General features: G+C 46.9%; 1 protein-coding gene across 1 annotated transcript; it reads left to right on the top strand.

Moving 5' to 3' along the window:
• The first annotated feature begins 3,925 nt into the window (after nt 1–3,925).
• Nucleotides 3,926–14,895, top strand: LOC146762639 (maestro heat-like repeat-containing protein family member 2B). Its single transcript, XM_085549875.1, has 31 exons — nt 3,926–4,205; nt 4,502–4,611; nt 4,744–4,866; nt 5,002–5,167; nt 5,276–5,374; nt 5,506–5,657; nt 6,022–6,165; nt 6,695–6,787; nt 7,071–7,140; nt 7,256–7,369; nt 7,455–7,528; nt 7,835–7,954; nt 8,099–8,206; nt 8,393–8,552; nt 8,680–8,720; nt 8,903–9,044; nt 9,438–9,484; nt 9,810–9,917; nt 10,188–10,307; nt 10,506–10,628; nt 10,764–10,919; nt 11,140–11,262; nt 11,573–11,652; nt 12,068–12,203; nt 12,320–12,412; nt 12,700–12,795; nt 12,974–13,097; nt 13,297–13,406; nt 13,873–14,025; nt 14,278–14,432; nt 14,579–14,895. Exons 1-31 carry the CDS (start codon nt 4,181–4,183, stop codon nt 14,628–14,630), a joined length of 3,417 nt encoding a protein of 1,138 aa, XP_085406001.1. The 5' UTR covers nt 3,926–4,180; the 3' UTR covers nt 14,631–14,895.
• Nucleotides 14,896–22,596: the final 7,701 nt, after the last annotated feature.

The following is a 22,596-nucleotide window of genomic DNA, read 5'->3' as shown; positions in this document are numbered from 1 at the left end:
TTTTATCTGCGATTTGAAAACCCATATTTAGGGCCCACTCTTGCTGTACTTCAACTGTCAGCAAGATTCAAATTCACAAACTTGATTTGTTCAGAGCTGTTGCACACTTGCAGGTGGCAGCATTTGGAGAATCTAACTTGTGAAGGGTGGTCAGGCGTACTACACATTTGAACAGCACAGAGGTTAAAGTGAAAAATGTTCTGTCCTGCTACACTTTTGACACTAAACTTCTTCAGTGTTTGTTAACATCTTGTCGTTGCTCCACACATGCTCTGTGGCCATCTGGGAGTGGTTCAGGAGATGGGAATGGTCCTTTGTCCTTTCACTCTGCAGTCCACGGCTGCTATTAACAGTACTTTACTTGAGCTATGTAGACACTAGTTGTCTATTTTACATGATACCTCTCCAAACCAGATATTTAAACGGAGCATTCATTTACCACTGTTTAGTGAGGAAGATTGTCAGAGATCAGACAGATCATTAAGGACCTGAAGAGGCCATAACTGCTTGAAAAAATAAAAATGACAAGTCTCCTCAAAGACTGGTTTACTGTTTTCCAGGCCTACAATCCAGAACATTTCATGTATAGTTATGTCTAGGCCATTTTAACACCTTACCTCCCCTGATCCTCTGTTTCTTTCTGGTAACTGAGATTTCATCATGTCAATTTTCCTATTATACCTGGAGAGATGATAAGACATTTGTTTTAATTTTTTGCACCATGTTCCCTATAGAAGCATCTCTCCCTATAAAAAGATATAATCATCTATTCTGCTTTCTTTATTTCGGGCTCTATAAAAAATAAAAAATGACAATGAGAGTGTTTTGTGAAGAACCAAATAATTGAAATGCTGTGGAAAAACACTGCATAGAATTCTCTCTTTCAGATGTATCTTTACTCTCCTATATGTTTTTTTTTTCCCTGACTTCCCTGACTTTCCACTGCCTTGAACCTTAATTACAAGTCATCCAATGAGCAATTTAGACACTTGTCGACAGTAATTATTTACTTATAGACTGTATATATTGCATATATTTGACATGCTTGTATGGAGTTTAAGTGTAAATGCAAAGTGTGCTATGGATAATTTTATTCTACTACTGAAGTTGCCTATAGGAGTCTTACAGTTCTGAATACCTCTAAAAGCTGTCATACAGGATGTGGAAACCAGTTGACTGAGTCACCTGGTAAATACAGCCTTGATTTCTGATTCTTCTCCAAGCCATGTCACACTTCTGGTAGCACCTTGGAGATGGACTGGGACTGATTAAATTCAACACTGTGTAAACAGCACAAAATAATTTTATCATTTTATCTAAATTCTTGTATCCTACGTATTACTAAGCATTTTTAACATCATTCTGAAATGTTACCAATTCCCAAAGAGAAATACCTATTTTTGACCCTGTCTCTATCTTTTGTCTGCCTTGTTTGTGGTTCAGGGAATGGGAAACCAGGTACCTGTGGTGCACCTGTAGTTTACATTGTTTCTTCCCGTAACATGCATTTTTCTGCAGGTTTATTGAATAATATTCAGTTACACGCTAATTGTGATCCACAATTGTGATCCACAACTGTGTATTTCTTGAGAATCTGTTCTTCAGTTTACTTCATGAAAATATTTATTCTTTCCTAATCACTCCAACTGTAAGGATCTGCAGGGATATTTGCACAGTGATGAGGTGTAGGACAGGATGCAGATACAGCTGAAGCAAGAGGCCAAGCATGAAGGTCTCAGATATCAAGGAGCTTCTGAGGGAAGAAAGCATGGGTCCTGTGCACAGCTTATTTACCAGAGCAGGATTACAGCTTAACTAGAAGCATAGACAATTAATTCATATCAAGTTACACTTGTAGGTTCTCATCTCAGTATTGTTTTTCACGTTAATCTGCCCTCCTTTTTTTCCCAGCGTTCGAGTACTCCATCAGATATATTGATAGATAGTAAAAATGTTCCTATTTGTTTAATTTTTTTTTTCTTCAGTTTTTTTTTTTTTTCTCACAGAAAAGACTATCTATTCTTTGAGTCCTACTAGTAGTGTTTTCAGTGTGAGATCCTTTTAGGGCATGGATGAATAAAACTGAATGAGGTACTCTGTCCTCAGCAGTGCTTTTATTCTACTGGAAATACATTTTAGAATTATTGGGTTTGGATATCAGGAGATCATCATCACATCTGGTAGATATTTTAAATTTGCCACTAACATTTCATCTATGGTTAATGAGTCTGTTATTTCAAATTGTATGTGTAGTTCACATGATGTGACTTCAGTATAAACCAGAATGTTTAATAAAACATAAAACTGAGCTTCGCCTTTGCAGTTTTAACTGTACTTATTTTGTTTTACTCCCTGTTGATTTAGATTCTTCCCAACTTTTGAAGTTACATTTTTTTTTTTTTTTTCTTGTAACATGGTCTTTCACTCTTTTCAAAGGAAGATTAGATCTTCATGCTAATCTCCCTTGATGGGAATTCTCTTGGTTGTTATTATAGAAGTTCTTTCTAGATTTCCAGTATGTGTGACAGTCTAACAAGTGTTCTTCATTCTTTAGTTCTATGAATATCAGATTGAATTGAGTTCAGTTGAAAGATGATACAAAAAATTGTCAGTTTTTCCTGGTTTTTAATATCTCCAGAGAAACTGCCTACAGCAATTCTACTTGGAAAAGATGTGGAAATATTTTCACTGGCATTTGCTGGTGGAAATCATTGATTTCTTTCATAGAAATTAATTTTGTTCATTAAAGAACAAACACAATAAAGGCTGTTACATTTGATCATCTTTTGCAGGAGAGGATACTATAATTTGTGCCTCAGTAACCAGTTCAGAGACTCACCCTTGCTCTGTATCTCACTATGGAATTATCTGGCAAGTTGGACTAGATTGATTATGGGTCAAATGAATAAGAAACAAAAGCTGCGTGTAGCCGACCTTATAAGAATAATGTCTCATCAGCCAAAGAAAACTGATCTCCCTTTTCAGTACCAGTGAATTTATAATTAGTTTAATGTGTCCAGTTCAGGCACCCAGTCCTAGAAGATGATCTAGAACGATGGACACATGGCCTGTTTTATGTTGAGGGAACTGGGCTTCAGTCTGGAGACGGAGGCTAAGGGGGACAGTTTGATAGTTCCATACATTCCATACAAAGGGAACAGAGCCATAGATGATAACACTGTAAATGAGCAGCCATAAGTTAGGCCAGCTTCAGCTTGAACGTCAGGTGAAGTTAAGCCACTAGTGATAGGGCATTGGGCAGGCTTCCCAGAAAGATGATAAAATCTCTGTCCTTTGGGGTGTTCTAGATCAACTTAGAAAAAGCTGTGACAGAGATGATGTGGTGCTGAGCCCTCGTGCTTTGAGCAGGAGGTTGGTCAGGCTGACAACCAGATGTTCCTTTCAAACAGCAACAGTGTGGCTTTGTGACTGTATGATTTTTCTGCATTTGAAATCACTTTGATAGGAATTTAATGTATTCAATAATTCAATTGTTTTTGAAATGGATTGCAAAAGATGCAAAGAAAGAAGATATTTGTGTCAAGATGCACTCACGTGAATGATAAAAGTAAATGAATTCAAATCAAGCATTTCCTTTGTACTTTTAAGGTTCAGCAGAGGAGAAAAAAGGAAAATGTTTCTTCTTTTTTGAAAAATCAAACAGAAATGTCTACTTACAGGAAGTTATAAGGAAATGTCTACTTATAGGAAGTTAGGAAACTTCTTTCCTAATGGTTTTTAGCTCTGTTATTTATTTATTTTTAAGTCTGGTTAATGTCTCTGACATGTGCCCCTGGAAGAGAGCAAAGCTCTCTGGAGAGGTTGTCTGGGCATCAGGTAGGGGTTTCAGTGCCTCCTGGCATGGAGTTGCCAGTCACTAAGAGAATGCCAGATAATGGTATTCCGGGAGCTACATCCTGCCAGGGACTCTCCCTCACTCTCTGTCTTGAATCCCTGCTTCGGCACAGAACCCTGGAGCCAAGTGCTTTACAAAAACATGCTGTGTTCTGGGGCCTGCAAGGGTGTTCTGCTTGCTGTCTGGTTCTTTATGAGGTGAGACTCCTTGGTGTGATGTCACAGTTGTTGTGGCAGCCACGGGAGCGGTGGCCCAGTCTCTTGTGGGACCCGCAGGGAGAGGACCAGAGAGAGCTTTGTGTCTATCTGGAGATTTCCTGCAGTGATGGAGCGGCTGAGAGCCTTTCGAGGTGAGGTCCCTCCACCTCTCTGGACACAGTAATACTGCCTCAGCTCGTGTGTGCCACTAATGTCTATTTAGGATGTGCCAGCAGCACTGTCCTTGCTCTGCTGAATGCAGCCACCCACCATGGTTTCCCCAGTACCCCAGCAAGGGGAAGGCTCTCTCCCGTCTCCCAGCGGACCCACACACGTGCCAGAACAGCTCACCCCACGCTGTGGGGCTGAGGAGTGTTCATCCCAGAGCTGGCTGGATGCTTGGCGCTGGCTCCAAGCAACACCAGCAGCAGCTTATCTACTCTTTCAGGTCTCTTCGCCTGTGTGGGCTGCATGCCCAGATGTATGCGTCGCAGGGAGGCAAGCCCTGTCCCTTCCTGTGGCGTGACTTTGCTGCTGCAGCGCCTGCAAGACCAGGAGGTGAGCTGGGGACATCCAACCATCAATCCTTGCCCTGTCCCAGTGGTCTCGTGGTTGCCAGGCCCCAGAAGCACACTGGCATATTGATGGGTGGCAGCGGGCAAAGTGAGTGTGATTGATCCCTGTCCCCAGGGTGACCGACAGCAGGTTTACTGCGAGTTGGAGAGCGTCTTGTGGGAAGATGACAGCCGCCCGCCGTGCGGAGTGGTGAACCGGCTGCTGGCAGAGGTGTCCCAGGACCTGACAGCAGCTCAGGTGAGGGGTCACTCCCAAAGGCAAAGAGAGCCGCCTGCCCACATTGGTGTTCTCCTGGTGGACAGTGGTGGCTTAGCCCTTCCAAGGGCCTCAAGTAGTTTCCTGTGCTGTGTGTCACCAGTGACTCTTTTTCAGGGAGTGACAGACAGTGTAAGGATGGCTGCCAGCAACGTCCTGGTGGCTCTGGCCCGGATGAACTTCAGCTTGGTGATGGCTGAGCTCCAGGGCCACCTGAAGGCCAAGGGGGATATGTCCAAGGAGTTTCTGCTCATCACTCTAAGCAAACTGTTCAGAAGCTACGGTAAAGTGCCCTCAGCCCCCTCACATTGATGACAACTGGGGAAAGAGGAAAGACCCCACTTTGCAGCCCCTCTTCCCTCACTGCTGATGCTCTCCTTCCCCTCTGCAGCTCCACAGTGCATCCCCTTCATGCGGCTGACGCTGGCTGGCCTGTGCAGTGTGGTGGGCCAGGTGAGAAGTGGCCAGACCCTGAGCATCACTTGTACTGGTGAGTGCCAGCCACAGAGCAGGGGGGCTCGGGACAGCCCTTGCATCTCACCCTACTGCAGACTCTCAGGGGCTCTCTCACTATCTCTTTATTAATTAATTAATCATTTATTTGTTTTGTTTTTTTTTCAGTTGTGAAACAATGGTCAGAAGGAATCAAGTTTCACTTGTCCTCTGGACAGCAATGCCCCTGGCCTGCCAAAGAGAAAGAGCAGATCTGTGAGAATCTTTACCAGCTCTTCTGCTCTGTGCTGAGGAACTGGCAGGACTGCAAGGAGGAAAAGGTGAGCACTGCTGCATTCCCAACCCGGGATGGCAGTGTGCACATCTATGTTGGCAGCTCTGTCTGTGCCCAGCAGGCTGAGAGCAGAAGGGTGATGAGAGGGAGTGGGCTGGCTCTGCAAAGGGCCCTGAACTGGCTCTGTGCTTGGGGCTGGATCTCTCTGCCAGGGAGAAGCCTCATGTCACAGCACTGTGGTAGGGTGAGCTGGGGATGAAGGTGTGGGGAAAACCTTCCTGCCCTCCAGAGTGAGCCCATCTCCTGCTGGGTACAGGGATATGGGGAAAGGGAAGGGAAAGAGAAAGCCCTCTCTGTAGAAAGGGCAGACCTTCAGTCTTTGACGCTGGGCCTCTGCTATCCCTCTCCAGGACAAACAGACCATCCTCAGGGCTGTGGCTGCCATGATGGCTGTCCTCCTGCAACAGGAGCTGCACCGAGAGCATGTCTGGGAGCAGCTCCTCTGCCTCATTCACGAGTATCAGGAGGTCCAAGACACCTGCAGGATGGCCAAGGTGAGATGTTGTGCAGGGCTCAGTGTGGATGTGGGGCCCATGCAAGTGCCAAGAGGGGACAGGGGGATGGAGGGAGGAGGCAAGGAGCCCTTGGGGAAAGAAGGAACAGGTGTTCAAGGGAATTCTGAGGCTTTCTAAGCTCTTCAGTCAGGGAAGGAACAATCCAGACAGGAGCCAGAAGGGAGCCAGGAGTCACTGGGGCCCATCTCCTGGGGATGAGAGGCTTTGCCACCACCAGCATGGGGCTCTGAGCACCTGAAGAGCTCTGTGCTAACAACTAGGGGGACCATGTCCAGTTGCATCTGATGGAGGAGAAGAGGGCTGCTGGGTGGGAAACTCCTGCAAAGGATGCCCAAACAGGGCTCGGTTGAGAGCAGAGAGACTCTCTTGGTGCTGCTGGGATGGGGGACAAACAAGAGCACCTGTGTGGGAGCTTCTCCCAGCAGAAACACTATTGGGAAACAGTGTCTCTCCTCCTGAGTGGCTAAACGTAGCTTCAGCCCTTTCTTCCTCTCCTGGTCTCTTGCAGAGCCTCAATATCTTCATGGAGGCCTTAGAGGGCATTGAGACACTCATTCCCAAGGACAAGTTTCTGGCCATCACCAGTGCTGTGTTCTATGAGGTAAGGGGAGCCTATCCTTGTGCCCACAGCAGTTTCCCTCTTGGCTAAGTCTCAGGAAGACTGCAGAGCTCTGAGCCTCTGACAGCTGCTCAGCCTTAGCTCCTGGATGCCTGTGGTTGCTCCAGAGCTGTGTGTTTGCCCCTGAGGATGCTGTGGAGCAAGCTGGGTTTTGTCTGTATGATGTCCTCTGCTTGAGAGTGCCAAGGGTGACAAGAGGTGGCAGCAGTTTCTTTTCCGTCCTCAATGCTGATGCAATTTCCTCAAATGGACCTTGTTCCCACAGCTGTCTTCCAACACCAAGCAGCACAGCGAGGCTGATAGTGCAGATCTAACCCACTGCATCCTGCTGCAGGGTAAGGAGAAGAGCTTTGGCGATGTTTGTTGGTGCCTGGTCCAAATCCTCTCTCACAAACCCCAGAAATGGGTATGAGTTTCTTGCTAACACAGCGTGGGTTTTCCTCCCTGCAGCCCGGATCTGCCCGGAGGAAACAGTCCTGTTCCTGCAGTCGCAGATAGGCAGTGAGAAGGAGGATGAATGCGTGACAGCCCTGGGATTGCTCGGTGCTCTGGCTCACTCTGGTGGTTAGTACCACGGGTCGGGACTTCCAGAGGTCCCTATTGCCATCTGGGTTGTGCCTCCACGCATACTTTTGCACATCTCTTGCAGAGCCCATGATGACAGAGAAGCTGCCCCAGATTGCAGAGGCTGTGCAGTGTCTGAGCAGTGACCTCAGGACACAGGTGAGCTGGTTTGGGAAAGTGTTTTTGGGTTGTTGATGCTGCTGCCAAGATGGGCAGGGCTGGGTTGACCAGAGAGATCCTGGAGCACTGACTACATGGTTGTGATGTGATGGCTCCTGTGGGGGGAGCAGGGAGAGTGGAGCAGGCAGGTCCCTGCACAGCCTGGTGCAAAGGCCTTTCCCTCACCTCAGGGACCAAGGCTCTTGTTGTTTCTGCTCATGCCCGAAGGGCTGCCATGATGAGCAAGTGGCTTCCCTTTGCCATCTGACCAGGAAAATCACACCACCCAAAATTGATCCCTGGCAGGTGAGGAGGGCCATTCTGCATTTCATCAAGGATGTGCTCAGTGTTAATGCCTGGAGCTGCTCAGCTTTGGATGTAGTGGGACACATCTTCAGTGAGTTCAGCCGCACCACAGGAAGAAGGGTAAGGACAGTGGGCAGCATCTTCTTTTGAAAGACCCGCGCTGCTCAGAGGCTGGCACAGAAATACCAGTGGGGCCACACCTGAGCTTATGAGAGGCTCCTGAGAACATAACGTAACTGGCATTTCAATAACACTGTTGTGCAGGCAGCTGGAGACCTTTCTGCCCAGGAAGCTCAGGAAGAAGGAGATCTCCAAGAGCTGTGCATGGACATCCTGGGGTCACTGGATGTCTCTGTGAGTGGGATGTCCAAAGTAAGTCACACCCTGCTACACTGCCGTCCCTTGCCTTTGCACCATGTGTTCCTTGCCTCATTACAACACCCCTGGTCTGTCCTCCAACGTGCTCTGAAGCTCTGAAGCACACAAATTCACAGAGCCCTCTTCATCTCTGAGCAGAGGCAGGAATGCTGACATGCTCAACTGCCTCATTCCCTACAGCTCCTGTGGCCGCGGCTGCTGCTGTATGTGGTGCCAGCCCAGTACACCGGCATGCTAATCCCGGTGTCCCGCTGCATCCAAGCCCTGGCTGAGAGAGGGGACCTGAGAGTGCAGGAAGCAGAAGAACTGGATCCCCACTTTGTCAACTCCATGTTTCAAGGTAGGAGCAAAAACTTCCCCAGTAAGCTCTGCTGACCTGTGTTAGCACCCAGTAGGGACAGCAGAGGTACATGCGGCAGGGCATGGAGCGTCTTGACATCTCACTCAGCAATTCTTTCTCCTTGCAGGTCCACTGCTGACTCCCCAGACAATGCTGGCACGCCTGTTGGTGAGTAGATGCTTCAGAGCCTGGTGCCACGATCCCTGAGGAGGAAGCAGCTTGGACATGGGCAAAGCTGTTGGATGCTCCTTGCCCGCCAGGGCAGAGCCAAGCTACTTCCCTTGTAGGGGAAGCCACTGCTCTTCTCTCCCGCTGCAGTCGTGACCTTGCTTCTCCTTGCTCTTTCTCAGGTGGTGGCAGGGAGCCCTTTTGCAGGCAGTGAACTCCAAGCTGCTGCCTTGCTGCTCATGCGAAACCTCCACAGCAGGATCCACAGAGCTGTGGGGGCCATGTGGGCTGCTGAGATCCCCCTGCTGCTGCAGTGCCTTGAAGGTAAAGTGCTGGTGGGGAGGGAGAGGAGAAAGCAGGGAGGGGGAGGATTGAAAATGAAGCTCTCATTGTTGCAGAGGGAAAGCACTGCCTGCAGTGCAGTACTTGCTCTGCTGCTGTTCCCATTCAAGGGAGACTCGGGGACACGGATCCTCCCAGGGATCTGCCATTCAAGGACACAGATGGGCCCTTCATGTCCCCTGAGACAGCAGTCTTGGAGCAGTTAGTTCTGTGTTCCTGCAGGGACAGTGTTTGTAGGGAGGGACAGGTCATTGTGGAAGGGGTGCAGGTCCCAGCTTAGCAGAGTTGAGTGTCCAGGCCGAGCATGGTTTGCAACAGCTCTTCTTTTGTGGCTTGATCCCAATCAAAGGTCTTTTGCTTCCTGTTGCTGTGTAGGGAAAGATGAGAGCGTCCCAGTGGAGTGGGAGCGCCGTCTGCTGAAGGTACGGCATTGCTGGGAGCTCCAGTGGAGAGAAGTGTTTGCCTGCCTCAAGGAGTCCCGCTCCTACACAAGTCACCACTGGACAGGAACAGCCTCTCAAATACTGCTGAGGAGCAGCTGCATGCCTTTGCAGTGCTGCTTCTGTCCCAAGCCAAAGAAGGGTCTTATGAGAAGAGTGGCAGGCAGCTTTAATGGGAGGGAATGCTGGGGGGAGCTGGGAGAAGGACTGTTCATCCAGGCAGCTCTCCCCAGAAGGCTGCGGCAACTTGGGAATGCGGGAAAAGGCAAAGAGCAAGGGATCATTGGCTTCTCCTGTTCTCCAACAGTTCCTGAAGGCATCTCTGGTGACCATGGAGGATGAGGACTGGACCGAGGCCCTGAGCTGTGAGCTGAGCCGATGGCTGAGCAGTTCTTCCAGCAGCTCTGGAGAAAAGGTGGGTTCCCTCTGGCTCTACCCAGCGGGGCAGCTGCAGGTACGCAACTGGGGCTGCGGCTGGTGCTCTGCACACTTGGGCTGCTCACACTGCTTCCCCAGCCCGTGCCCACCAGAGAGCCTTTCCATGCAGTCTCCCCAGGGGCTGGCTAAAGCTTGGACCTGCAGCTGCTCTCAGTGACTCCCAGGGAGTGGGTCCTTCCCACCTGGCCCTCTGCCATCAGGTCAGGCTGATGCCACATCTCAGCTTCTTCCTTCCCTTCCCATGCAGTCTTTCCTGTACAAAGCTCTGGGGACAGTGCTGGGAGCTTGTAAGAGAGTCCTCCACATCCAAAAGATGCTGCTGAAGCATCTGATAGAAGCAAACGCAGAGAAACCATCTGAGGCCCAGGTGAGCTCTCCTTCCATCCATCTTTGGCCATCATCCCTGGTCTGTCAGTGAGGCAGGGGGATTCTCCTGGCTCTGCTCTGGGCCTTTCAGTCTCCTCACTGCTGCCATTTCCCTCAGGCGATGACTGGCCCAATCACTATGGCTGTCCGTGCCAGTAGGTTCAGGCCTGCGCCAACTGCCCCTTGTTCTTTTGAGCAGGGAATGATCTCTCTTCTCAGCCATGCTGCTGAGAGCAACTTCCACACAGTCCTGGACACACTCAACATGTTTGCGTCCAAGCTGTGCAAAGGCCGGAATGCGAAGATTTCGAAGCGCAAGAAGGTGAAGCGTTACGGGTTTCCACCTTGTCTTTCTTGCACCTTATTTTCACAGCAGCTCCTGCCTAGGGAGCCCAGGTGCATCGTGTGGCACTGGAGGCTATTGAGTGAGTATCTCAAGGCATTTCTCCCCACACAGATGGAGTTGGACAGCACGAGAGCTCATGCCACACGCAGCACTATCATGCTTGCCTATGGCAGCTTAGCACTGCGAGCCTCCAAGGAACAACTGCTCGTCCACCTGGAGGGAGACATTGTGGGCAGCATCCTGCTGCTTTACAGCTTCAGCTGCCAGGTGAGAGGTTGGGGTTTGCCAGGGTGTCAGAGAATCAACTGCAGTCCCTCCATGAAGGGGGAGGCTGAGATGGGCCTTCTCTTTCCAAATGTCCCTCGGGGAATGGTTTGTGCCCAGATGAAGATCCAAGCCCTTCCGTTAGTGTTGCCCCAGTGTGTTCCCCTTGCAGCCCTCGGCCCTTCCCGCAGTTCAAAGAATGTTCTTTTCTCTTGGGCCTCAGGACTTGCAGAACAGGCTCGCGCTGGTGCAGAGCATCACTGACTTCATCTCTGCCTTCTGTGCTGTGGGTGATTCTGCCTGTTTTAACCCTTCCTTGAAGGACAAGCTGCGGGAGATCCTCATGGTGAGTGCTTAGAGCCAGGGTTGACTGTAGCAGAGTACTGGGCTGTAGCACAAGCCTCGCTTCCCTGGAGGCATATAGGTCTCCCTCAGTTTCCATGTCTCCAGCTGGTGGGGACCTTGGGTGCTGGCAGGAAGAGGCTGGTCAGCGATCTAGGTGCACCAGCTGTGAAGCTGCTGCATCCTGCAGTGGTTCCGTAGGTAATGTGGGATTGATGGGGCTGATGTGTGGCAGTTGTGTCTGTCTCTGGGCTGGGTGGAAGAGCTCTCGTGTGCCACTTACCACTTTGACAGTGTCTCTCTGGGACTTTCAGGACTTGCTGAGGAAGTATTCTTTGGGCAGCCCTGTCTCCCCAGTGCCCCTCAAGGTGGTTCTGGCCCTGGAGCAGTTGAGGTAAGGGTGGGAGCCTCTGGGGTTGCAAGGCAGGATTGGTGGTCCTCCATTTGGGTAGCTTCTGGAGGTCTACAGGGGGCAGGGGTGAGGAGCCACATCTACAGGAGAGTCGGCTGTGATGTTGTGCCCAGCAAAGCTGAGGTTCTGGGCAGGGAGAAAAGCTCTGATGCTCCTGTCACCAGGCAGGGAAGAGAAGGGAGACCCGGGGTCTCCTTTCCTTTGGAGGGGGAGGTGGTTCACTGCTGCCAGAGAGGAGGTGGGTGTTGCTGGAACTAAAAACAGAGCTCAGCAGCACAGGACAGCTCACTGCTGGCTTTGCAGCTGTCCATCAGGAGAAACTGATGTTGTCTAAACCAGTCTGGAGAGCACTGGTAAAGTCTCTTTTTGCTTTCTCTTCCTTTTTTCCTCCTGTCAGCAAGCTGAAGATCTTTTTAAGAAGCAAGGACATGTATGATTTCTTGGTTCTGTGCTTCAAGAACATTGTGATGCACCCTTCAGCGGAGATGATGACAAAGATCAGGAAGTCACAGCAAGCAGCTCGGTACCTCCAGGTAACCTGCCTTATCTTTTCCGGCCACCTCTCAGTCAGAAACCTACCTCAGCAAACACGACCCATGCTCTGGCAGCAGCCTTGATGCCACACCTCAGTCCCTTCTTCTGCTTTCAGCTTCAGCAAACATCATTGAAAGCTCTGGGCCGGCTCATGGTGGTTCTGCTGGAGACAGAGCCTAGCCGTGGATTCTTCCAGAACATAGTCCATGTGAGTATGTGTGGGGCAAGGAATATATGATACCTGTTGATAGCAGGGACAGAGATCTGGGGACTGAGTGGACAATGAGAGAGGGAGAAATCTCCTGCTGACGTGCCAGCTCACTGCAAGCTCATAAATGGGCAGAGAAATGGGCCCTGCAGGGGGAAAGGCACAAGGGGGGCCACGTGGAACCACAGGCCAGGCCCTGAGGGAAAGTACTGGAAAAGGAGGGACAGAGAGGGGTGGCAGGAAAGGAAAGAAAAGACATCCACAGTGAGACGGATGATCTGCCTTAGGTCTTGCAGAGAGCAATGACTTCAGAGAATGTATGGGAGCGTAAGAGAGCTTTGCAGACCTGCTCCTGGCTGCTGGCTGCTTGTGAAAAGCTTCAGGTGAGTAAAGAGCCCCTCTGCATGTCCCTGGCTCCCTCCCCGGTGCCCCTGAGTTGGAAGGTGAGTTCAACCCGGCTGTGCATGCTGTGTCACCCACCACATGGGAAAGCACAGGCAGGAGAAGCAAGGGAGAGCTGGGGCTGCCTATAACATTTTTTCCTGCCTTTTACTCCTGCAGAGAGGAGATGCCTGCAAACACTTTGGCACCTTGGTAGGATTGCTGGCACCTCTGACATGTGACGCCATGCTCACATCCCGTCAGTTGGCCATTAACTGTCTGAGCTCCCTTCTCCGCATCCAAGGTGAGTAGAGCAGGCACGCGCTAGCCCTCTGCTTTCCTTCGCCGCACCCAGAGTCCCATGGGCTGGGGCCCTGTTTACAGGAGAGAGAGAGAGTGTGCACAGCCCTCGTCTTGTCCTTGCCTTGTCCTGTCTATCCTCTGTGGAAAGAGGTTTCGTTTCCAGAAGTATGACTTTCCTTTTTTCTCTGTGCTCTTTCCAGACAAGGTGACCTACACAGTCATCAAGACAGGAGACATTGGGAGCCTGTGTGAGGGGCTGAATGACTGCAGCACCGCCTCTCAGCTCCAGACCTCGTCCAAAATTGCAAGAGTAAGTGGACCCAAAAAGGAGTGGTGGGATCTCCGTGTGTGGGCTTCTGCACATCCCTCTGCTCCCCCCAACCTCTCACACCACTTTCAGAACGAGCTGTCACCCTGAGATCACTTTTCTCAGCAAGTAGCAGGAGGCTCTGAGCTATGTCTGGCCTTCAGGTGCCCAGCACAAGGAGCTGATGTGCATGTGTGTGTGTGGCTGTGCATGTAAGTGTGTGCACGTGTATGACTGTGGCTGCTGGGGGGAGGCTTTGCATGTAAGCAAACAACATGGGTGGAGAAGCTGAGAGAAGGCTCAGTCACTGTAGGTATGAATAGCAGGGTATGGACAGCAGGAGTGTTGTGATGGCCACTTGAATGACCAGCAAGATGCTAAACTGAGAATGTCCTCAAGACCGCTTTGTGTTTTGAAGAGCTGCTGCAGATCTGTGATGGGATCTCTCCTGCTTCTCATTTCTCTGCAGATCGTGTGCAGAAGCTTCCCCCTGGAACATGCCACAGACTTCATGTTGGCCATCAAGGACACCTTCCAGAAGGCCAAAGGAATGCGTGTGCGTGCTGCTGGGAAGTGGATGATCACCTTTCTGCAGATGAATGGAAAGGACATCCATCAGGACGTAAGTGACTTTCTTCCATGTGTCTTGTACTCTGACTGTTGCATTACGCCTTGTGCTGTTTGCCTCTTGTGCTAAAGAAGCATAGCCTGAGTGCAGAGCCAGGGTTTGGACAGAGTGGCTGGCATGAAATGTAGGCGTAGGCCTTGGCAGCATGTCAAGGGAACAAGCACTGCTCATGTGCTGAATGTCCATGGTTAGGTCCTGCAGAGTCAAGGATGCAGCAAGTCATTCTTTTTCGCCTACTTCTTTCAGATGCTGGTGATCCTCTACATTCTGCGCAGCTGCACATTGTCCTTGCAGCAGAGCACGTTCATGCCCTTCCTGTTCCAGGCAGTGGTCATTCTCACCCGCTGTAATGCAGAGGCCACAGTTGGCCACTTCTCCCGGCTGCCTGAGTCGACGGACAGGTATTGGCACTCCTGCCCTTGCTGTTGCTGCTCTCCCAGTTGTAGCTTGCCTCTGTCAGAGGGAAGCAGCAGCTTTTCTTTTTCTTCTCAAAGTCTGTTTGAGGTGAAATTTACTCAGTCACAATTTGAGGCTCTCTTTTTTCTAGCGAGACGTGGAGGATAATAAGAAAGTTTTGTCTTCAACGGTGGAGCCGGTAGAAGAGAAGAGAAGGGAAAGGAAGGGAAGGGAAGGAAAAAGGGAAGGAAAATAGGAAGGGAAGGAAAATAGGAAGGAAAAAGGGAAGGAAAATAGGAAGGGAAGGGAAGGAAAAAGAAGGGAAAAGAAGGGAAGGGAAAAAGGGAAGGGAACGGAAGGGAAAGGAAGGGAAGGAAAAGAAGGGAAAAGAAGGGAAAAGAAGGGAAAAGAAGGGAAAGAAAAGGGAAGGAAAAAAGGGAAGGGAAGGGAATGGAAAAGAAGGGAAAAGAAGGGAAAAGAAGGGAAAAGGAGGGAAGGGAAAAAGGGAAGGGAAGGGAAGGGAAGGGAAGGGAAGGGAAGGGAAGGGAAGGGAAGGGAAGGGAAGGGAAGGGAAGGGAAGGGAAGGGAAGGGAAGGGAAGGGAAGGGAAGGGAAAAGAAGGGAAAAGAAGGGAAAAGAAGGGAAGGGAAGGGAAGGGAAGGGAAGGGAAGGGAAGGGAAGGGAAGGGAAGGGAAGGGAAGGGAAGGGAAGGGAAGGGAAGGGAAGGGAAAAGAAGGGAAAAGAAGGGAAAAGAAGGGAAAAGAAGGGAAAGAAAAGGGAAGGGAAGGGAAGGGAAGGGAAGGGAAGGGAAGGGAAGGGAAAAGAAGGGAAGGAAAAAGGGAAGGGAAGGGAAGGGAAAAGAAGGGAAGGAAAAAGGGAAGGGAAGGGAAGGGAACGGAAGGGAAGGGAAGGGAAGGGAAGGGAAGGGTAAGATGAAGCGTAAGGGTAAGGGTAAGGGGAAGGGGAAAGGGAAGGGGAAGGGGAAGGGGAAGGGAAGGGAAGGAAAGGAAAGGAAAGAGAAAGGAAGGAAATAAGGGAAGGGAAAGGAAGGGAAGGGAAGAACAAAATGAGAGAGGAGGGAAGGGGGAAGGAGGGGTGAGGGAGGGGCGTGGAAGGAGAGAAGTACAGGAGTGGAAGGGGAGAGGGAAAAAAAGAGAAGGTAAAAAAGACAAGAGGAGAGAAGAGGAGAGAAGAGGAGAGGAGAGGAGAGGAGAGAAGAGAAGAGAAGAGAAGAGAAGAAGAGAAGAGAAGAGAAGAGAAGAGAAGAGAAGAGAAGAGAAGAGAAGAGAAGAGAAGAAGAGAAGAGAAGAGAAGAGAAGAGAAGAGAAGAGAAGAGAAGAGAAGAGAAGAGAAGAGAAGAGAAGAGAAGAGAAGAGAAGAGAAGAGAAAGAAGAGAAGAGGAGAAGAGAAAGGAGAGAAGAGAAAATGAGCTAAAAACTTGAATTATTTACTTAATAAATTAAATGCCAGAATCCTGGCTATGAAGTGAGTTGTTTTTTTTTGTTTTTGTTTTTGTTTTTGGTTATTTTTTTTTTTTTTGTTTGTTTGTTTTTTTAACCAAGTCATCATTTTAATAGCTGCTGTCTCTTCTCCATAACTGTTACAGAATCAGAGTCACTAAAAGTCAGGGATTGGAAGGAACCTTGCAAGATCATCTAGACCAATCCCCCTGCCTTAGCAGGAACCCCTAGGATAGGTCACACAGAAATTCGTCCTGGCAGGTTTTGAATTTCTCCAGAGTAGGAGACCCCACAACCCTTCTGGGCAGCCCATTCTGATGTTCTGTTACCCTCTCCATGAAAAAGTTTTTTCTCATATTTCTGTGGAACCTCCTATTTTGCAGCTTGTACCCATTTCTTCTTGTCCCATCACCAGATGTCGTTGAGAAGAGCCTGGCTCCATCCTCCTGACACATAACCTTTACAGATTTATAAACGTTAATGAGGTTACCTCTCAGTCTCGTCTTCTCCAAACTAAGGAGACCCAGATCCTTCAGCCTTTCCTCATAAGGGAGATGTCCAGTCACTTTATCATCTTTGTCTCTCTTCACTGGACTCTCTCAAGAAGTTCCCTGTCCTTGAATGGAGGAGCCCAGAACTGGACACAGTACTCCAGATGTTGTCTCACCAGGGCAGAGTAGAGGGGGAGGAGAACCTCTTTTGACCTACTAACTACATCCCTTCTGGTACACCCTAGGGTGCCATTGGCCTTCTTGGCTACAGGGCAAAGAGCTGGCTCATGGTCACCTTGCTGTTCACCAAAACCTCCAGACCCCTTTCCCCATCTCCAACAGGTCAGCCTATACTGGTATTTGGAATTTTTCTTTCCCAGATACAAGACTCTATGCTTGCCTTGTTAAATTTCATTAAATGTCCCCCTGTCCAACTCTCCAGACTGTCTTGGTCTTGCTGGGTGGCAGCACAGCCTTCTAATGCGCCAACCCTGTCTTGTGTCCTCCCAGTCTTGTGCTGACCATTTTCCCTCATCCAAGTAATTGATGAATATATTGAATAGCACTGGTCCCAGTACCTATCCCTGAGTAACTCCACTAGATACACTTCTCCAACCAGACTCACTCTGTCCCACTGACCACAACTCACTGACATCTTCCCATCACAGTCCACCTCACAGCTTGATCATCCAGACCACACTTTCACAGTTTAGCTGCAAGGTTGCTGTGGGAGATGGTGTCAAATGCTTTACTGAAATCAAGATAGACCACATTCACCGGTTGGATCATCTGTCCACCTGGTTATTTCTTCATAAAAAGCTATCAGGTTAGTCAAGCATGACTTCCCCTTGGTAAAGCCATGCTGACTGCCCCTAGTGACCCTCTTATCCTTGAAATGTCTAGAGGCAGAGCCAAGGATATGTTGTTTCATCACCTTTCCATGGATGGAGGTGAGGCTGATCAGTCTACAGTTACCTCGGTCCTCCTTCTTGGCCTTTCTGAAGGCTGGAGTAGCATTTGTTTTCCTCCAGTCCTCAGGCACGTCTCTTGTTTCACATGACTTACCAAAGATGGTGGAGAGTGGCCTAGCAGTGCCTTCTGCCAGCTCCCTCAGCATCTGCAGGTGCATCTTATCAGGACCCATGTATTTATGGGTGTCTAGATTGCTTAACTGGTCATTAACCCAGTCCTCATCAGCTGAGGTAAACTCCTTGATCCTGACTTCCTCTGCAGCCTTAGGGGTACAGGACTCCTCAGGACAGCCTCAAGACTACCTTTGTTATCTACTGTCCATCACAGTTTGCATATCTGTTGGTTTAATTTTTCCATTTTCTGACTTTATCTTTTATGTTGAACAGCTGTTCATTGGAGAAGTCTCTTGACAAATCATACAGCCTTTAATTCTATATTATGATGGACAAATGACAAAGTGCTTATATATGAAGCAATATTCAACTTCTGTTCTTCATGTACCATGACAAGCGCTGCTGAGATAGAATTTCTAAAAGTGCTGCCAAAGAAATGTTCCACCTTGTCCCCTGTAATGTATTTAATGAGATGTTTAAATTCTACTGTAATCCAAGTGACCAGCAGCTCATTCTCTTCCACGCCAACCTGTTTGCACAGTGAATTCCTAGAAAGGAGACAAAATCTAACATTCACCAACAGAAAGACTTCTAATGTGAACTAATTTATTTATTTATTTTTTAATATCTCTGTGACAGTTTCAGGAGTGCTCTTAAGATGATTTACCTGTAAACAAGGTGTAAAACTGTCTTCACTTAGAAAAAGCCTAGTTATGATTATTTCTACTAGCCAGATGGGATTCGCCAATATCTCTCGTCTATGTGTAGAACATTAGTAATATATTTTGATGCAGTTAATTTCTTTTCCTCATTTAGTTAGACTGAAGTCTCAAACACAGTGGGCCATCCTCAGAAACATGGTCTGCTCTAGAAATTCTGCAGAATGGCACAAGGAAGACTCTACATATAAAATGACAGGCGTTTTCCTTCCAGTAAAATTCTCACAGTTAAAGCTTATTGTTCCCTAACATACTTTTAGTTACAGTATCCTAATTTGAAAACATCAACCCTTTTAATTTTAAGGAGGAAAAGCTTATCAGGTTATTTTCCACACAATCCTATTTTCTATCCTCTCCGAGAAAGAGAGAGAGAGGAAAAAAAAGGCCTTATGAGTGTAAAACTTCCTTATAAATAAAAAAAAGCAGCTGAAGTTTCAATACAGTTAATTCTAGTGAAGACAATCACCAAGCACTGTCTTATGAAGTTCAGAACTGTGCATTGTGACTTCCAGACAACAAAGCCTGGAGACAACAAAGCCTAGGAAGAAATGGAAATATGCTGGAGAGAGACAAATGTTACAGAAGAAAAATTTGTGAAGGGTGTAGTCCATAGAGGTTGAAATAAAAGCTATACAAATATTATGCATGCCTGCAGATAGCAACTAATGCAGAATCCATCAAATGGTTCATTAGGGATTAGCAAAATCTGAATTAAGGGTATTGGAAGACTCGTGCAGAACTCCATCAAGATCATTTTGTAGTCAACAATGACATTTAGAAAACATGCATATATAATCTTTATTCTTCACATGCTGTCCTTCTCATTGCAGTGGCTCTGCTACAGTATGGAGGGATCTTAGAATCATAGAATCATAGAATAATTCTGGTTGGAAAAGACCTCAAAGACCATCAAGACCAACTGCAGCCTAACCATAGTACCCTAACTCTTAACAACCCTCTGCTAAATCATCTCTCTCAGCACCACATCCAAATGGCTCTTAAACACATTCAGGGATGGTGACTCAACCACCTCCCTAGGGAGCCTATTCCAGTAACTACCCTTTCTCTGAAGACGTGTTTCCTAATGTCCAAACTAAACTTACCTTGGTGCAACTTGAGGCCATTTCCTCTTGTCCTGTCACCGGCCAGCAGTGAGAAGAGACTCGCCCTGCTCTCTCTGTAAGCACCTTTCAGATACTGGAAGAGAGCAATAAAGTCTCCCCTCAGCCTCCTTTTCCCCAGACTAAACAGCTCCTGCTCCTTCAGACTCTCCTCATAGGGCTGATTTTCCAAGCCCTTCACAAGCCTTGTTGCCCTTCTCTGGACCTGCTCCAGTACCTCCATGTCTTTCCTGTGCTGAGGTGCCCCAAACTGAACACAGTACTTGAGGTGAGGCCTTACCCTTATCCGCTAAGTAGGTCAGCTTGTCATAGACAGGCTTAAAATATGTGAACATACCTCACTGTGGATATAAATGCTCACCCTGATCTTTTTGGAGTCATCTGTGTACTCTGAAGGTCTTGGTAGCTTTCACATATTGCACAAAATTGTGCCCTTTTATCTGCGATTTGAAAACCCATATTTAGGGCCCACTCTTGCTGTACTTCAACTGTCAGCAAGATTCAAATTCACAAACTTGATTTGTTCAGAGCTGTTGCACACTTGCAGGTGGCAGCATTTGGAGAATCTAACTTGTGAAGGGTGGTCAGGCGTACTACACATTTGAACAGCACAGAGGTTAAAGTGAAAAATGTTCTGTCCTGCTACACTTTTGACACTAAACTTCTTCAGTGTTTGTTAACATCTTGTCGTTGCTCCACACATGCTCTGTGGCCATCTGGGAGTGGTTCAGGAGATGGGAATGGTCCTTTGTCCTTTCACTCTGCAGTCCACGGCTGCTATTAACAGTACTTTACTTGAGCTATGTAGACACTAGTTGTCTATTTTACATGATACCTCTCCAAACCAGATATTTAAACGGAGCATTCATTTACCACTGTTTAGTGAGGAAGATTGTCAGAGATCAGACAGATCATTAAGGACCTGAAGAGGCCATAACTGCTTGAAAAAATAAAAATGACAAGTCTCCTCAAAGACTGGTTTACTGTTTTCCAGGCCTACAATCCAGAACATTTCATGTATAGTTATGTCTAGGCCATTTTAACACCTTACCTCCCCTGATCCTCTGTTTCTTTCTGGTAACTGAGATTTCATCATGTCAATTTTCCTATTATACCTGGAGAGATGATAAGACATTTGTTTTAATTTTTTGCACCATGTTCCCTATAGAAGCATCTCTCCCTATAAAAAGATATAATCATCTATTCTGCTTTCTTTATTTCGGGCTCTATAAAAAATAAAAAATGACAATGAGAGTGTTTTGTGAAGAACCAAATAATTGAAATGCTGTGGAAAAACACTGCATAGAATTCTCTCTTTCAGATGTATCTTTACTCTCCTATATGTTTTTTTTTTCCCTGACTTCCCTGACTTTCCACTGCCTTGAACCTTAATTACAAGTCATCCAATGAGCAATTTAGACACTTGTCGACAGTAATTATTTACTTATAGACTGTATATATTGCATATATTTGACATGCTTGTATGGAGTTTAAGTGTAAATGCAAAGTGTGCTATGGATAATTTTATTCTACTACTGAAGTTGCCTATAGGAGTCTTACAGTTCTGAATACCTCTAAAAGCTGTCATACAGGATGTGGAAACCAGTTGACTGAGTCACCTGGTAAATACAGCCTTGATTTCTGATTCTTCTCCAAGCCATGTCACACTTCTGGTAGCACCTTGGAGATGGACTGGGACTGATTAAATTCAACACTGTGTAAACAGCACAAAATAATTTTATCATTTTATCTAAATTCTTGTATCCTACGTATTACTAAGCATTTTTAACATCATTCTGAAATGTTACCAATTCCCAAAGAGAAATACCTATTTTTGACCCTGTCTCTATCTTTTGTCTGCCTTGTTTGTGGTTCAGGGAATGGGAAACCAGGTACCTGTGGTGCACCTGTAGTTTACATTGTTTCTTCCCGTAACATGCATTTTTCTGCAGGTTTATTGAATAATATTCAGTTACACGCTAATTGTGATCCACAATTGTGATCCACAACTGTGTATTTCTTGAGAATCTGTTCTTCAGTTTACTTCATGAAAATATTTATTCTTTCCTAATCACTCCAACTGTAAGGATCTGCAGGGATATTTGCACAGTGATGAGGTGTAGGACAGGATGCAGATACAGCTGAAGCAAGAGGCCAAGCATGAAGGTCTCAGATATCAAGGAGCTTCTGAGGGAAGAAAGCATGGGTCCTGTGCACAGCTTATTTACCAGAGCAGGATTACAGCTTAACTAGAAGCATAGACAATTAATTCATATCAAGTTACACTTGTAGGTTCTCATCTCAGTATTGTTTTTCACGTTAATCTGCCCTCCTTTTTTTCCCAGCGTTCGAGTACTCCATCAGATATATTGATAGATAGTAAAAATGTTCCTATTTGTTTAATTTTTTTTTTCTTCAGTTTTTTTTTTTTTTCTCACAGAAAAGACTATCTATTCTTTGAGTCCTACTAGTAGTGTTTTCAGTGTGAGATCCTTTTAGGGCATGGATGAATAAAACTGAATGAGGTACTCTGTCCTCAGCAGTGCTTTTATTCTACTGGAAATACATTTTAGAATTATTGGGTTTGGATATCAGGAGATCATCATCACATCTGGTAGATATTTTAAATTTGCCACTAACATTTCATCTATGGTTAATGAGTCTGTTATTTCAAATTGTATGTGTAGTTCACATGATGTGACTTCAGTATAAACCAGAATGTTTAATAAAACATAAAACTGAGCTTCGCCTTTGCAGTTTTAACTGTACTTATTTTGTTTTACTCCCTGTTGATTTAGATTCTTCCCAACTTTTGAAGTTACATTTTTTTTTTTTTTTTCTTGTAACATGGTCTTTCACTCTTTTCAAAGGAAGATTAGATCTTCATGCTAATCTCCCTTGATGGGAATTCTCTTGGTTGTTATTATAGAAGTTCTTTCTAGATTTCCAGTATGTGTGACAGTCTAACAAGTGTTCTTCATTCTTTAGTTCTATGAATATCAGATTGAATTGAGTTCAGTTGAAAGATGATACAAAAAATTGTCAGTTTTTCCTGGTTTTTAATATCTCCAGAGAAACTGCCTACAGCAATTCTACTTGGAAAAGATGTGGAAATATTTTCACTGGCATTTGCTGGTGGAAATCATTGATTTCTTTCATAGAAATTAATTTTGTTCATTAAAGAACAAACACAATAAAGGCTGTTACATTTGATCATCTTTTGCAGGAGAGGATACTATAATTTGTGCCTCAGTAACCAGTTCAGAGACTCACCCTTGCTCTGTATCTCACTAT

The sequence above is a fragment of the Coturnix japonica genome, chromosome 1 (assembly GCF_054131305.1).
Source record: "Coturnix japonica strain WE chromosome 1, WE-NBRP24, whole genome shotgun sequence".
NCBI lineage: Eukaryota > Metazoa > Chordata > Aves > Galliformes > Phasianidae > Coturnix > Coturnix japonica.
This window is presented reverse-complemented; position numbering and strand designations above follow the sequence as displayed.